This window comes from Triturus cristatus, chromosome 3_1, assembly GCF_964204655.1.
Source record: "Triturus cristatus chromosome 3_1, aTriCri1.1, whole genome shotgun sequence".
NCBI lineage: Eukaryota > Metazoa > Chordata > Amphibia > Caudata > Salamandridae > Triturus > Triturus cristatus.
Genome location: NC_140583.1, coordinates 874,780,541 through 874,796,154, shown reverse-complemented (window position 1 = coordinate 874,796,154; position 15,614 = coordinate 874,780,541). Strand labels below are relative to the sequence as shown.

General features: G+C 42.5%; 1 protein-coding gene across 1 annotated transcript in view; it reads left to right on the top strand.

Moving 5' to 3' along the window:
- Positions 1-15,614, top strand: part of BBS5 (Bardet-Biedl syndrome 5) — a 218,686-nt gene that overhangs the window by 135,087 nt on the left and 67,985 nt on the right. The window contains exon 8 of the mRNA XM_085645358.1: positions 14,671-14,733. Within this exon, the coding sequence (XP_085501484.1) occupies positions 14,671-14,733 (63 nt within the window). The remainder of the gene's footprint in view (positions 1-14,670; positions 14,734-15,614) is intronic.

Here is a 15,614-nt window from a genome sequence, read left to right as displayed (position 1 = left end):
TTCTTCAGATCGTGTTCAAGCACTGCCGGTTTAACTTCAAGAAAAGATCTCCGTTTCTGTTGCACTTTGTAAGTGAAGTCCGGAAAAAAGGTTATGGTAGAGTTATCAAATTTAAGTGGTGGGGCAGCTCTTGCCGTTTCAAGGATGTGATCTCTGTCGTGAAAGTTAAAAATCCTCGCCAGCAGAGGTCGCGGAGGAGTTGCCCGGTTTAGGGGGGGCGGGCACCGCACACTGTGCGCTCGTTCCACAGAGAAGTATTTTGAGAGGGACCGGGGCTGCAGGTGCTTCTGTATTAAGTCTTCGGCGAACAAATCAGCGGCCTGTCCTTCAGACTTTTTGGGAACCCCAAAATGTGTACGTTATTTCGACGTGTGCGCCCTTAATTGTCCTCAGGCTTCACCTCAAAGTCTGATGCTTGGGCCTTCAACCGTTTGATAGTCTGTTCCAGGGATTTTAGATGTCACCATCTCAATCTTTTGCTCCAACGCCAAGCGGACCCCTTGAATGGCCTCCATAACATCTGTGAGGGACGGGCCCTCTGCGGCGGCCCATTGCTCCGCTTCGACATTGGTGTTCTTCTCATCCGATGCGTCGGCTTTGGTGTGTGCGAATTTAGAGAGCTTGATAAGACTAGATTGCCTGGAGCCTTTATTAGTGGCCATTGTGTTGGGTTAGCGTCCAAATGCAATCTTTGCTCTGTTTCTTTCAATGCCCTCAATTGAACTGCACCTCGCCTGGGGTCACAAAGAATCAGGGGCGCAGCTTCACCACACCGGTGCAGTCCCACTGTGTTTCTGGGGCAATCGAAATGACAAAACCGGTTATACCATGGTGTACTCCCATCAACGAGGTGAAACCAGCTGTAACCAAGAATATACCCCCCGACCGCCACGAGATCCTCCGTTGCAGTCTGTCGTGCACCGGAGCCCACCCGGCACAGTGCAACCTCCGCCCCAGCCGCTCCCAGTTGCGAGCACTCGACAACACCCCAGGGACCAGGGCATGTCCCGATGCGCATGCAGGTAGGGGCGCCGATAGAGAGACACTTCTCTGCTCCTGCAGGCCTCCGCGTCCGCACCGGATGTCGCACAGGGCAGGTCCGGACGTTTTCACGACCTGAGCTTCCTCTCGGTCCTGGTCCAAGGTTACAGCGTGGATATCTCTGGACAGGGCTGGCCGAAATTTTCGATGGCGAATCGGATGACTCCGCAACACAGTGGGTACCCAGACAGCTGTTTACAGCGGGCAATAAGGATGAATTTAACGGATTTTGGGGAAATGATTTAATTACGGCTCAGAGCCTCACTCCCCTGCGGCCATCTTGGGTGTTGGCTAGCCACGCCGTCCCCTGCAAGGCTTTTTGGGCTGAGTTCATATCATAGACCCTCCATCTTGGGACGTACTGCTTTGGTATCTATTCTGAACGTGAGGAATCTGTGGTTAGAAGTATTCATCAGAATAACAAATTACTTGTATACTGTAACTTCTTTCTGGTGGATACTCTGACTAATTGCAGTTTCTTCACTGCATTCCCATTCCCCATACTGTGGAAGTGCCTCTTTTTGCCATTTTAATTGGTACACTGGTACTGACATTGGTTTTGTGCTCTGTGCCAGAGGGTACATAAATACTCTAGTAGGAAAGTGATCTCGGCGCTCAGAGGTGGCGCTTATATGCAGCTTCACTTCATTCCTTCTGGGGTGAAACAAAACCTGCGTGGAGCCACCTCTTACTGGTTTCACTTCTCGCAAGAAGCATCCAATAAAAACAAACTTTCTTACAATGGGCTTGCTGAAGCAAGATATCTTCTTCAATCACCGCAAAAAGAACATGAATAGGACTTACCTCCATTATCTAAAAGAATTTGGAGTAAATCATTCTAATCGCAGTGCTCTAGATAGAGGTCCAACCTGGGGCATGACAGATATGTGGATATCATTTGTTTGCAGCATCTCACATTTTCTGCATCGAGGCTTGGGGTGTTTTGTTGGTTTAGCCCCGTTTTGTAGGGGTCAATAAATTCTGTGTAAAATTGTGTATAAACTTAAGACACGATTCTTCATTAATGCGGCAGATTTTACCGTGAAATAATAAGTGCTTAAAGATATTTGCTACAAATCCTAAAGCTCCAACTTAGGCAAGTGTCTGGCCCAAACTCTGTGAGGTGAGCTCATTTCTGCATCTATTTCACAGAGCCCCCAGTACCATCTTGACATTTCTTTGTTCCTAGGAGTTCTGTTCTGTAAATCGGATTCCATCTCACGTGGATCAGTTTTGGGTTGGAATCTAAGATGAAAATTGTATATTCTTGAATTTGGAAAATGACCGTCTGTCTTCTCTATTATGAAGTTCCAAGATTGTAGTTCTGAATCCTTTAGGAGCTTCACCTATAGTTCTCACCACCCTTAGTGGTATACTAAGCTGGTCTTTCAAACACACAGGAGTGCCAGGGCAGTCCCATAGGAGGATACATGTATTATAGTGCTGAATACCTAACATCAAACCACAATTTAGCAGATGCTTGCAGCACAGTGTGGGAAGTACTGGTGGTGCTCAGCTCTCAATTAACAGCTGTGAAAGCAGTTGGGTGTCACTTTACCCACAGTGTTAATAAGGCAAGGGCCCTACAAAAAGGAACAAGAATGACCAGAAGTATTTCTGCATTCGAAGGTCATTGCAGCAAATGCAGACCACATGGATGCTTCTGAGTTGTGACACTTGATCAGTCTAGTTTCTGACTTTAATAGATTAAGTGCTAAGGAGCATGCCTACTTCTGCTTTGAAGGCATGAACCTTTTCAAGAGGCATTCTTTCTTATAAGTGCTCGGTTTCCAGTAAGAAAAAGAAGCTCAACAGAGGGAGGCCTAGTGCCAGATTTCAACTCCTTGGCTACATCAAGCCACTTACCGGATTTTCCATCGCATAGTTTAACCCAGCCTGTCTAGAGCATTGATTGGTCGGTTCTTCCAGGATTGTAGGACCACAGTGTGTGTTTATTTTTACCCACTGAAGACATATATCACCAAGCAGTACACATCTTGTTCAAATGGCACTTTCTGCTGTTGCACAACAGTCTCTGCACCAGGAGAGCCTAGTGCTTTCCATGAGGCTGCATTCAGGCACTGCACCCATGATTGGGTGGGCACCCTTTGTCACCCTCTCAAGTGCCAGGTGGCCCTTCTGCCATCCTCCCAGATCAGTGTCTGGGGGTATGCATGGGATTTCATACAGTGTTCCAGAAGGCTTTCCCGCAGGTCCAGATTACTTTTTAAAGAATTAAACGGGTAATTTTCATAAATCAATCATTGAAGGTGCACACTGAGCTTTTTTGGACGGATATAGTACCCTATAGATAACTTTCTGATATTGAGACACTCGCTAGTCAAAGACAGTCAAGACTTACGTGTCCCCTTCAACCTAGTTTGCATGGAGGGCACTGACTTCAACCTGCCTTCCTCTGGGTTTTTTTCTAATACAGTTAGGATAAAAATGATAACGCCCAATTTGACGTCAGTTTCACTGTATTGGTGCCGATATGTGGTGCTATTAAGACTAATCTCTCCTAGGCCAGCCATACCCTTTCCAGAATGACCCAGCTAGTTAATAGATCGAGTTGATCTCCTTCAATCCCAGCATACATGGTGGATTTGACTTCATAAGCAATGGCTCCTCCAGCTCTGATTACTCTGCTTCCTCAGTGTATGTATGTGTGCACCATTTTTATAGCACTAATCTAGCCAATAGGCAGCGGAGCGCTGAAGTGGGTCAAAGGCAAAGATGTGGTTAATGACTGAAATGTTAAGTTGGGTTCTAAGAGAGGAAGTAGATGGCTACTGACACAAGACCTAGATCCCGGGCTCTATAAACCCCTGATTTATTGTTTGATTAATTCATTACTCTTTCTGAAACTGCTTACATGAAGTAGGATATCATGAAATAATTTGTTACAGAACCTGCTCTGTAAGGAAAGCCGGCCTCTCTGACTAATGGTACCTTGCAATTCTTTGACAGTTTACGCTAATAGCAGGCCCACCGCTTACTTTAGGATGATGGTGTGTTTGGTGACCTCTCTGACCATGATCTTCTTAGGAACTCATCCGGATTCTTTCCATCTACCGTAATGATGTGTACCCTCGCCCCATCAATAGTGACTCTTTTATACCAATACGATGGAGAGTCACAGAGTGAGGCAGATGAAAATTAATTTTCAAACTCATTTTTGTACACAGTCATGGATGATGTGGTGGATTTAAAATCCCTCTGTGAGTAAGAATGCAGTTCAAGCTCTTACTCCTAGCCAGATGTACAACTTGGCACTATTCTGTTTAGAAAGAATAAAGCACTGATGGGCATCTTCAACATTTTAGGATCAGTGCAAACACAGAGTGCATTTGGATCAATCTGATTTTTAAGAGTAGTCATGAGTTGTACAAGGAGTTTGAGAAAGAGGTAGATAGATAGGTAGATAATTTTATTTCAGGTAATAAAAACCATAAAATATTGCGCAAATAAAAACATGAAAAACGTGTACTGCTATATTATGAATCAGATTTTAACGATTTCCTTTGAGCAAGTGGGAGTTTATATTGTGACCTGTTAGAGTAAATTCACTGTGGAGCCTTCCTTACGTTACGTTCATCAGACATTTTGCGGTCAATAATCGTTCAGCTTTAGATAAAATTTTATAAAAGCAGCTATTATTTGTGGAGATTCCCCTTTCATACAGAATAGTAGAGCGTGCCGACGTGATCTAATGCCATACATATTAAAAATCTTTTCAATAAAATTGTTCTTTCTATTAATAAGTTCGGGCAGAATGATAAGATAGGAGTCAAACTTTCTTCATGTAGTGAGCAAAGTCTGCATTTTGTATTCCAAGGTTGCGGTTGCCATGTGGGGATTCTAGGATTTTGCATAGAGCAAAACATAGCTTATTTTTATAAAATGATCCAAGTAGTGTCGCCGCAAGTTTTAATCGTTATCCATACATGCCTTCTTTTTCTGAACTCTTGTTTATCTTCAAGCCATGACCGCCTCCTTGTTTGCTTGTTAATTACTCTTTTTAAAGCGGTGTATGGGAGTGCTGTGTCCCATAGCTCTTTAGCTCTCAACGTTGTTAATGCTTTACTTAAGGGTTTGTGCACAGTTTTTCTAATTTTAGAGCATGTTGCTTTGAATTTCATTCCATATCAAAGCTCGTCATGTGTTTGCATCCGAGTATCTTACTAATGATATGTATTTGATCAATGCACCAGTTTGTGCTAAAGTTTGATTTATCAGTCTGAATTCTAATCGAATCTGTGAGGGACATGCACTCTGGGGAAGCTGATATAGAAGTCTGAAGACCTGATTTTGTGCCGAATTGAGGAAAGGTCCAAATGTAACCAGGAAAGCTTCAGTGCCGTAGCAGAGAGTTGGAATGAACCTGGTTTGTATTGTAGTTAGTAGTGGCTGAAATGTCAGGCTTTATACTTTCCAGTGAATTTGCTGAAAAGCTGAGATTTGGGAAGCAATTCTTGGATTTAGTACACTCTGATGTAAGTTGTGTGACTGCCGTTCCTGTAACCATACTCCAAGGTATTTGTATGACATAGCTCGTAGAATTGGTTTCCCCCCCAAACTGCCTTTCTTGTTTATTTTCCTACCAAAAATCACTACCCGTGTTTTTGTGAAGTTATTAGCCATTTCAGTCTCAGTACAATAGATATTTAGTTGGTTAAGTAGTCTGTGTAGTCCCGTCCCAATTGAATTCGTGAGAACAAGATCATCCGCGTGTTGTAGTGAAACTACATTCCTGGTTTCCAGTTTTGGTGGTTAAGAATTGGTTGTCGCCAAATAAGCACTAAGATCTGCCAAAAACAGATTAAATAGTACAGGCGCCAAGACACAGCCTTGCTTCAGACCTCTCTTTATGGCTATTTTTTCTGTCTAGATGGTGTTTTGACCGAGTTTGACCAGGGTCCAATTATTGGAGTATAGAAGTTGAATTGCACGCAGTAATTTTGGCGGAATTTACCAACTGCACAGCGTTTTCCATAATAAACTGCGGTTGACATGGTCGAAGGGTTTTGAGAACCCCACAAAGTATGTATATAATAATTGTTTCTTTGACACGCATATGTCGACAATCCTATTTAGAGCTACCAGATTATCTAAAGTACTAGTTTTTGATCGAAAGCCAGTCTGATTATATGGGATTACGTTTTTCTTATCAGCCCATTCTTCGTGTTATGTTAAGATAAGTCCTGCAAATATTTTGGAATCTGCGTCTATTAAGACTATCATTCTATAGCTTTCTAGGGAACCATAAGGGCCCTTCTTATAGATTGGCTGTAGGATTGAGCCGTGCCAAGTGTCCGGATAGTTTCTGTGGTTAAATAATAGTTGAATGAAGTTTGGAAGCCGCTGCTCCAGAAGTCCCAGTCTTCTTTGTATATGACCCCTGGAAGGCCATTTAAGCCGGGCACACAATTCCCCCTGCTTTTCTCAATTATTTTATGAAATTTCACTTTGTGTAATGGCCAACGTTGTTTCACATGAAATATTCATTGCGTTTACTGGCCAATCGTCTTTCGTGTCATAGAGGGCAAATATAAAAGCTTCCCAAGCTTCTTCGGTGACATTTATTTTATTTTATTTTACAGAGTTTTATATAGCGCAAACTTGACCCGAATTGGGTATCGGAGCGCTTTACATAGCACTAGATTCATTACATGAGGACACATTCATTTTTTTTTTTTGTTCGGCACCGGGAGATTAAGGGCCATATGTAGGTAGCTAAATACCGGTCGGTAACGGCCGAAATTCTGTAAATTCCCCGTTACCGATCGGTATTTAGCCCTTTGCAATGTAGGAGGCTGGATTTAAGGATTCGGTAATTTACCGATTCGTTATTTTAAGGAATCACCGAATCCTTATCTCCTATGTAGGGAGCACTCAAGTGAGTGCATTTTTGGTGTAAGGATTCGTTATTTACCACCAACTACAGGTTGGTGGTAAATACCGAATACCTTTTAAAAAGCAATTTTGTGCTTTTTTAAAAGTGCCATGTGGCAGACATACATGCCCTTAGGGCATGTATGTGCGCTACATGTGCACACATGCATGATTCAGAGGTGCAACAGGGTGTCAATGTGACACCCTGCCACCCTTGAATATGCTCCCCCCTATTACCGAATCGGTAATAGTGAACGGCTTCCCATTCATTTCTATGGGCCTCCAGGCCCATAGGAATGAATGGGAAGGTGACTCCTTATTACCGAATCGGTATTACCGAATCGGTAATAACGAATATTACCAAATCGGTAAAATTTACCGTTTTTTTTTTTTTACCTACATTCTATTTACCGATTCTTAAATACCGAATCAGTAAAATTCGATATTTAGGAATTGGTAAATAGAAATTAACTACATATGGCCCCCAGTGATTTGCCCAAAATCACAGGATGTTCAGTGTCATTGCTGACACTCGAACCCAGTTCTCCAGATTCGAGGTCGACCGCCCTAGCCGTTAGGCCAACTCCTCTCCCACTGTTTCCCACGTTGTAACTATCTGATTGGTTTATTAATGACCGTAGTGACTTTGAGTTGGTTTTACAGGCTTGAACTATATCAATCCAGTCTTGCTCCGATTTTTACTCTCTTTGCTTCCCAGATTGCCTTTTTATAAGACTCCGTAATTCTCTGAGCTTTATTTGGCCCTGTGGGTTTGACTGGTTAGCCACACACGTTATTGCTCGTCTTCTGGAGGTAAGATAAACTTCTGTGTTTATATTTTGCTAGCCCCTTGATCACCTCAATAAATTGGGATGTAGGCAGGCTTAAGCAAGTATCTTTAATTTTACACAGAAAACTGCGTGCAGTGTCTAAAAATGCTGCTGTAGATACTAGGGATTAGCAAATAATGATTGCATACTGGTTTGTGAAGTATAAAAGGCGATTCCTTTATCAATAAATCTTTTCCCAATGCCTTCCTAAAGTTCAGGCGTTTTGCAATCTGTGACTTTGTAAGCAGGTATGAATCCCTCTTTGCCGCTTTTTAGGGCTCGCGCCCTGCGTTGCAGAGCGCAGCACTGCTCGCCCAGGCGAGAGTCCTTTTGTGGGGGGTTTAGAAACGGAGCCTGGAATCGCACACGCTCGTGCGTGTGCTTTTCCTTTTGGCATCTGCGATTGGCCTTTGAGTGCATGTTTTTCCCAAAGACGGCACGCAATAGGCGAAAGGCGGATGCATTGCTCCGCCCATGGCCTATTGGTGTCTATTATGCGCACCAAAGGCCATGTGGTTTCAATTATCGTGCACAGACACAGCACGATAATTGAAAATACATGTTCGCTGTGGTGCGCGCGCGCACCACTCGCGTGCGTGTATTTTTTTACAATAGCGATCGCTTTCAGTGCCGCTTGTTTTCCTCGAAGTGAAGAATGGGTGACACCCGGTGCCAGTTTTTCACACTCCGTCTTCTGTCTGGAAATACAGATCGCCCTGTGGCTAATCCGCTCCCCTATGCCTAATCTGTCTCCCAGTGTTTCTAAAGATGAATGGAGCTGAGAACCACGGAAAGACTATTGTGAAATATAATTGCAGTCCCATGCCTGTCTTGTCCTGCGCGAGGACAGTTTAACATGCTCCGAGCCGTCTCACCCGAGTCGAGCGCTCTCAGAAATGCAAGCACAAAAACCTAGCCTTAGAACACCCTTCCAGAAGTACGAACAGTGAGGTACATCTCTCATTTATGTGTTCTTTTGCTCCTATGTGAGAACAGAGGCCTGGAGGTGCGAGAACGAAAATAGGATTGGCAAAATAAGTGAACAATGCACTTCGATAGTGATGTATTTTATGACGTTGATTACGTGAACACAAAATAAAGTAAACGCAAATTGAATGCAGTATTATGGTAGATGTCACCTATTGTCAACAGCCGAATAATACGCTCAAACGCAACAACCCTGTTCGCTGTTGACACATTTGACACCGGTACACGCATCACAGTGATGAATCCGTGGAATTTAAGTGTACTGCATAGTCTTTTTTTTGTGAAAAGCATTGCGTTCTATTTTCGTTCCCAGCTGATGAATTTGCTGTCCAATTAGCAACATCTGACATGGTTGCACGCGCACCGCGCCCGCCTGTCTTAGATTTTTAGAGCGCCTGCTTTTAGCATTCGGGGCAGAAGTGACATTTCCACATGCAGAGAGAATAGCAACTAATCTTCCGATACGTAAGCTCCAAAGCTCCTGATTCTGTAACAGGAGTAGGAATGTATCTCAAAGAACACATTTGCATGTCTGGCTTCCCATTAACCCGTTTCAGCAAAGCACATTTCAGACTGGCTAATGGTATCACCGGCAGGCTGCCATCACGTCCCGATCGAGAGAGTTAAAGCAAACTGGGAACGCGGCAAGCATATTAATGTGCGCCTCAACAGAATTTTTAAACTCTTTAAAAGGTAACTAACGTGGAAGACATTTTTGACTTTGTCTGTTCAACAGGGAAACCGGTTCTGTGAATGCGACAATTCATTTTATTGGAGAGCCACAGGTAAAATGACTAATGTTGCAATTATATTTTACACCTTCCGACAGGGCCCATTTGCATATGGTTAGTCCCTGCTTGTAAAGACACAATCAGTCACGGTGATTGGATGGAATGTGACCGAGGCTAATTAGTGGTGGCTGAGATGAATTCAAGCATTCCAGTTGCCCCTTTTATCTTTTCTCAGTGATCCATTCTCCATGGCACGCCACGACGTGGTTCCCGTAGCTCACTGTGCATTAGTGATCTGAGCTCCACATCACAGATGAATGGGAAAGTGTTTGGAATTGCACGTATCACTTTACAGACAGCAGCATGTGTTAGTGGTTTGGGGGTGCAGGCCCTTTGGGGTGGGGCAATAATGACTTGCACAGGATTGGTCCCTTTCTGTAATGGCGCATTGAGAAAAAAAGAGTATGCAATGGGATGGAAAGGCCAGTAATTTCCAGGTCTTTTAGTTGAATTCAGACAATCCAGTTGTCACCTACTGTTTTTCTTAGTTTTTGTGACAAGAAAGCCCTTACCTTCTTGGTGATCCTGCAATGCCACCACCCACCCCCCACAGGTAAAATGTGTTGTAAACATTTGCATATTATAATAATAATAATCCATATTTGTAAAGCACGAACAATCACCCGTAAGGGTCTCTAGGCGCTGGGGGCTGTCGGGAAGATTAAGCAAGCTATTGCCCAGAGTCACATGGTGCTGGGCTAATCTGCCGCCGGCGCTGGGGATCGACGCATGAGGCCCCGGGTTCCGGAGTCCGTCACCCTGGCTGCTGCGCCACACCTCTTCCTCTGGATCTGGGGGCTCTGGGAACTAATGAGTCCACTGAAGGAGCCTGTGTTCGACCTCATGGTCACAGGTTCAAATCCCAGCGAGTCCACTCAGCCTGTCATCCATCTGAGGTCGATAAAATAAGTACCATTTGAGTTGGGCAACAAGAAACATCTGTTAGTCAGCGCCAAGATACCCAAGGGTGACCTTGCGCTTTACAAATACACATGTTACAAATACACATGTTATGTCATGTTACTTTATTGAGTTCAACTACTGCAATGACGTGTGCACCTAAAACACGTCCATTTTAGCATAGGAAATTTAGAGATTATTTTTGTAAGTAGTCACTATCCCTGAAGCTTATACAATAAAATAGCAGTAATTAGCAAGATTTATTTGCGGTTGCTATAGATCTATGACAGTCAAAGTACGGCGGCACTCCTGACCTTTATATCTGGCCCCCTGATCAAGAGCAGCACTGGTCAGCAGTCCACTCGACTCAACACTTACATTAAAAAATATTAAATAAACAGGCAGGTCTTTATTTAATGGTTAATTTAAGTTAAGGAAAGGAAGTACCTAGGTTGTCCTGCACCTCTTAACTTTAGGAACACCTTTGTTTTCAAAGCCGTTGTGTAGCAAAAGTGTAAAAATATGTAAGATCTCATTAATATGCAGAACCATTTTGCCTTGGTATATCAGATTATATCAGTGCATTGAGAAGTAGTTTTTTTAAAGTGATACTTTTCAAACATCAATTTAGAAACACTCGTTCTACCCCACACACTGACAACATTGTCTATAGTGAATTCACAGGCAAATCAGTCATTATGTGCACTCGCTAAGTGCGGCCTTGGTTCCTATTACACAAGAACAACATTATATTCATATTAACTCAAACACAGGAGAAGGTTCTGTACAGAACACATCCTGAAATCATGTGTTTTCGAGGTCCTCTTATATGTGATAATTAATAACAAGCATTTGCAATGCAATAGGTCTCGCATTATTAAAGTTTGAGCTATTGCCATTGCTAAATAATGCAACACCAATAGCTCAAACTTTAATAATGCAAGACCTATTGTATTGCAAATGCTTGTTCTTTATTTTCCCTGCTGTGTTTAGGGCTGCTTCTGCCCATTTTGCAGTAAACGGAAGGAAGAACAAGCAAACCAGTGTCTGAAATGGCACTACAGAAGTGCAGGTGCTCAATGTCCCGGAGTGCCAGTTTATTGCTGAGAAGTGCCAATACTTCTCGTTAAAAGCACTGCAGCTCAGCTGAGAAGTGCTGGCCCTGTCTCATTCAAACTGAAGAAGTACAGGTACTCAGTACCTGCCCATTTAAAGCACTGCCATAAACAATTTTCACTGCCTGCCATCCCTGGGTTGCCTCTTTATTTTTATTGCACATGGATAGGCTTAGCTGCTGACTCCATACACCGGGGCATGTCACGTGTACATCAGGTTTCCTGTTCTGTGCTTTTATTTAACAAGTTAGTCTGGAAGTTGTGGTCTTGGTTCAGTTGTTTTGAACCAAGTGGACTAACACAGATGAAACAGTGATTTGTAAACGAGAAACTATACACTGAAAAAAGTTGTGTCCCCAGTGGTATGAGGGTCAACTGATAAACTACGGCTGGGCCACACATTCATTTTTTGTGTTGGTGCGGCTAGGATAATTGGGCAGGAGCTCTGGGTAAAAGCGTATTGAAACGAAGACTTGACTCAAGGCAAAGAAAGCTGCTCCACTGGCAGATTCCTGAAGTAGTTTTATTTGGCTGGTTCTTCAGTTTTAGGTTTGTCATTTTTTGTAACCCGTACTATGAACTTCTGGCAGCAGTACATTAAGGTGTAATAACCTGGGCTTTAAGTGGGATTAAAAAACTGCGGGGAAGGGGGTCTCTCAAAGGGGCGTGGTCAATGTAATTGAGGGCGTGGCTTAAAAAAAAAACACCTAAGCTAAAAACCTGTGCTTAACATAGTGTGTCGCCCGACTTGTATTTTGCTGTTTGTCATTGCATCCAGATATATGATACAACAAGTAACATCATACCTACAACAAGTCAGGACTATTGGCTTTGTCACTGGCTGTTAGTTGCATAAGATAAATAAGCAGCAACTATGGCTTGTATAGAATATTGAACAAGCATTGGCATAGCCAATAGGTCTCGCTTTTGGGACCTTATAAGTATGTTTACTTTTGCTATAATCGCGGCACGTAAAGCGCGGGTGCCGCGATTATAGCAAAAGTAAAGAAATAGATCTTTTTTTCTATTTCTTTACTTTTGCTATAATCGCGGCACCCGCGCTTCATTTTTAACATTAAAAGTAAAGCGCGGTTGCCGCGATTATAGCATAAGTAAAGAAATAGAAAAAAACATCTAGTTCTTTACTTTAGTTATAATCGCTGCACCCGCGCTTCACTTTTAATGTTAAAAGTAAAGCGCGGGTGCCGCGATTATAGCACAAGCATTGGCCGCGCGGAAAGCATAGATGGGAGCTGCAGCGGGAGAGAGAGGCGGAGGGAGTTGAGTGTGCGCGCGCTGCATGCGAAAACACTTAATGAGCCATGACGGCTTGAAGGCTTAATGAGATAAGAAAGGCAGATGGCGGCTGCGCGCATTCACGTGCACATGCACGCAAGCTTTAGGCCACGAAAAGCTTGTGGGTAGCACTTTTTTTACCCCCTACTAAAGGTCGAGCAAGCAGCGCATGCGCTGCTCTAGGCTAGACCTAAAAAGCTTCCACTTAAAGCTCTGGTGACACCACAACAATGTAAGTAAGCTGCTTTGATTTATTGCACAATCTGTGAAGATGAAAGGATTTTTGATTGCTTTGGTACTTTTAAATGATTACACATTTCATGTCCTAATGACACGCGTGTAACAATCAATCAAAACCTGTTCATCTCGGAGATGGCTCATAAAAGATGAACAAGGAAGACATTAATAACTGACAGACCGGTGTTAAATAATAATAAAAAGCAGTGTACATTTAAAAATAACTATGACGTCCTGCAGAAATCAACTATTGGCTTATCATACAAAAATCAACTAAGTGCTGATAATAGTCACAGCAGATGACATATGTTTAGTAATTAAGTTGAGATTTATTACCACATAAGCCTGAACACTACCTCCAACTTCCTGCAGGGAAGTTATCTGTTACGTTGTTGTCCATAACATGTTACCCCCCATTCTGAGGGGCGTAAATCAGAATGCTTTGCAGTTTGCAGTTTTTACACCTGGTGTATATATATATATATATATATATTTTTTTTTTACAAAATCATTTTTATTGCCATTTTTTTAAAAAGTACAGTACATTAGCATCAGTATCATTTAGAATATATGTCATCCATTTAACTTCTTGTCATGAAATAGAATTACATCATATTGAGCGCCCCCCCTGAACGGTTCTAGAATTGATAAGGTTGAGGGTTGAGGTGGATCGATAGGTGAGGCGAATTCTGTGTTCACGCATGGTAGTTTGCGATCTGTACTGGAAGTCGGGCTTTGCTCTCATTGTCAGCCCTATACTAAAAGTAGTGGTAAGTGCCAGCTAATGATGTAAATCGAAACAAACTAGGGAGACATAACTGGGATACACTGTGTCATATATTGCACCACTTGGTATGGGCCGCCTGATTACTGCATTATGGCTAGGTCTCTGACTATGCATGCGCAGGGGGGGAGTGTCGAATGAAGTGCGCCCATGCTTGGCCGTCAGCCTTGACCCACCGAGCGCCGATTCTACCTGAGGACTACTCTAAGTTGCCGCGGGGCTCACCTGTACCACGGGGAGCGGATAGCCTGGGACTCTGGTACATCTGGTTTTCACACCTGGTAAATAGCGAACCCCATGCTCTCAGTTTTTACTGGGCAAACATTTATTTTTCCCGGTATTGCGCTCAATCAGGAATGAAAAGCTTAGTATCACCTTGGTGATCAGGTCTCTACTTAATGATATTTTTGCGAAAAGATAACGGTGTCACATCTTTTTTAGATATGATAACCATGAACTTTTATAGCAACAGTAACCTTGATATTTAAATTGTTCATAACTAATCTGCATCTCAGATAAAAATAGGTGGTCCCTTCACAGCACAGAGACCGCTAGGCAGGCGCGCCTCTCAAAGGAGAAGCCTACATCACCATGGCGGGCTGTCCACCAGAGTATAAATTACCCTATTCCCAACTCTGCTTTCAGTTATTCATCATGTGCAGTGTGCAAATAGTATTGATTGAACAAAATGTTTTACTTATGAAAAACATACTGGCTAAATATACAAAGTTAGAAAACATCCCCTGTGGTATTTAAATGTTTAACACAGCTCTTTTTTTTCTTTTCTTCACTAGCGTTCAATAAAGATAAGAGATTCAAAGTTTGGTTTGGCATTAGTTATAGAAAGCTCGCAGCAGGTAAGTTAAAGTAAATGTTTTGTGTTTTATTTGTATTAGATAAACACATGGTAAAGTAAAAAGAGTGATTGGTTAGAAATAATCTTTCTAAACACATGAAAGAATTCAGCAATGTCCTCAGTAATCCAGCCTGAAATATAAAAAACATAATACTGTTAAAACGGTTAGGATTAAATAAGAACAGTTGAAAATAAAAAATAGAATCGTTTGAAAACAAAGATTCAGAAATAATACACCAATGAATACTGAATCAATAATAGTTACTTCTTTGTAAACTCGGCTATAAGTTTTAAGACCATTTAAAAAAAAAATCACTACCTTGTTGGTCTCTACAAAACCAGAGTCTGAATAACATCATTGATATTTGCGTCTTCCAATCGAAAAACTGACAGCTAGCCGAGCCTCTGTGAGAAATGTTTTATCAGCTAGTTGTTTGTTTCCATTCTAAAAAAATGATCATTCATCGTAGGCATACAAAAATGTTTTTTTACCCCTTCACACCCTCATTTCAGTGTCTAGAGATGGCAGACGTGTTGTGGAGGAGGAGGGGGAATGTGTACATAAACCAAAGAAACCTTTCCACCTTTTTGGCTGTAAACCACTCCAGAGCTTGTGTGGAAAAATTGATGCACAATTGTGTTTTCCAGAATCTTGAAAGCTTGAATAAAAGATGCACTGCTCCACACCACACAAGGATAATAGACTGAACCTGATATAGTTGGTCCAGGGACAATCTGTTCTAGACACTTTAGAAACTTCTACAAAAAACCTTTGCTACCAGTAGCGCATTTGAGGCAGGCCATTGCCACAAGAAAGTGTTGCATTACGTTATAGTCCTGGTGTTCGAGTCTGACGTACAATCTCATCTGAACTAGGCTGGG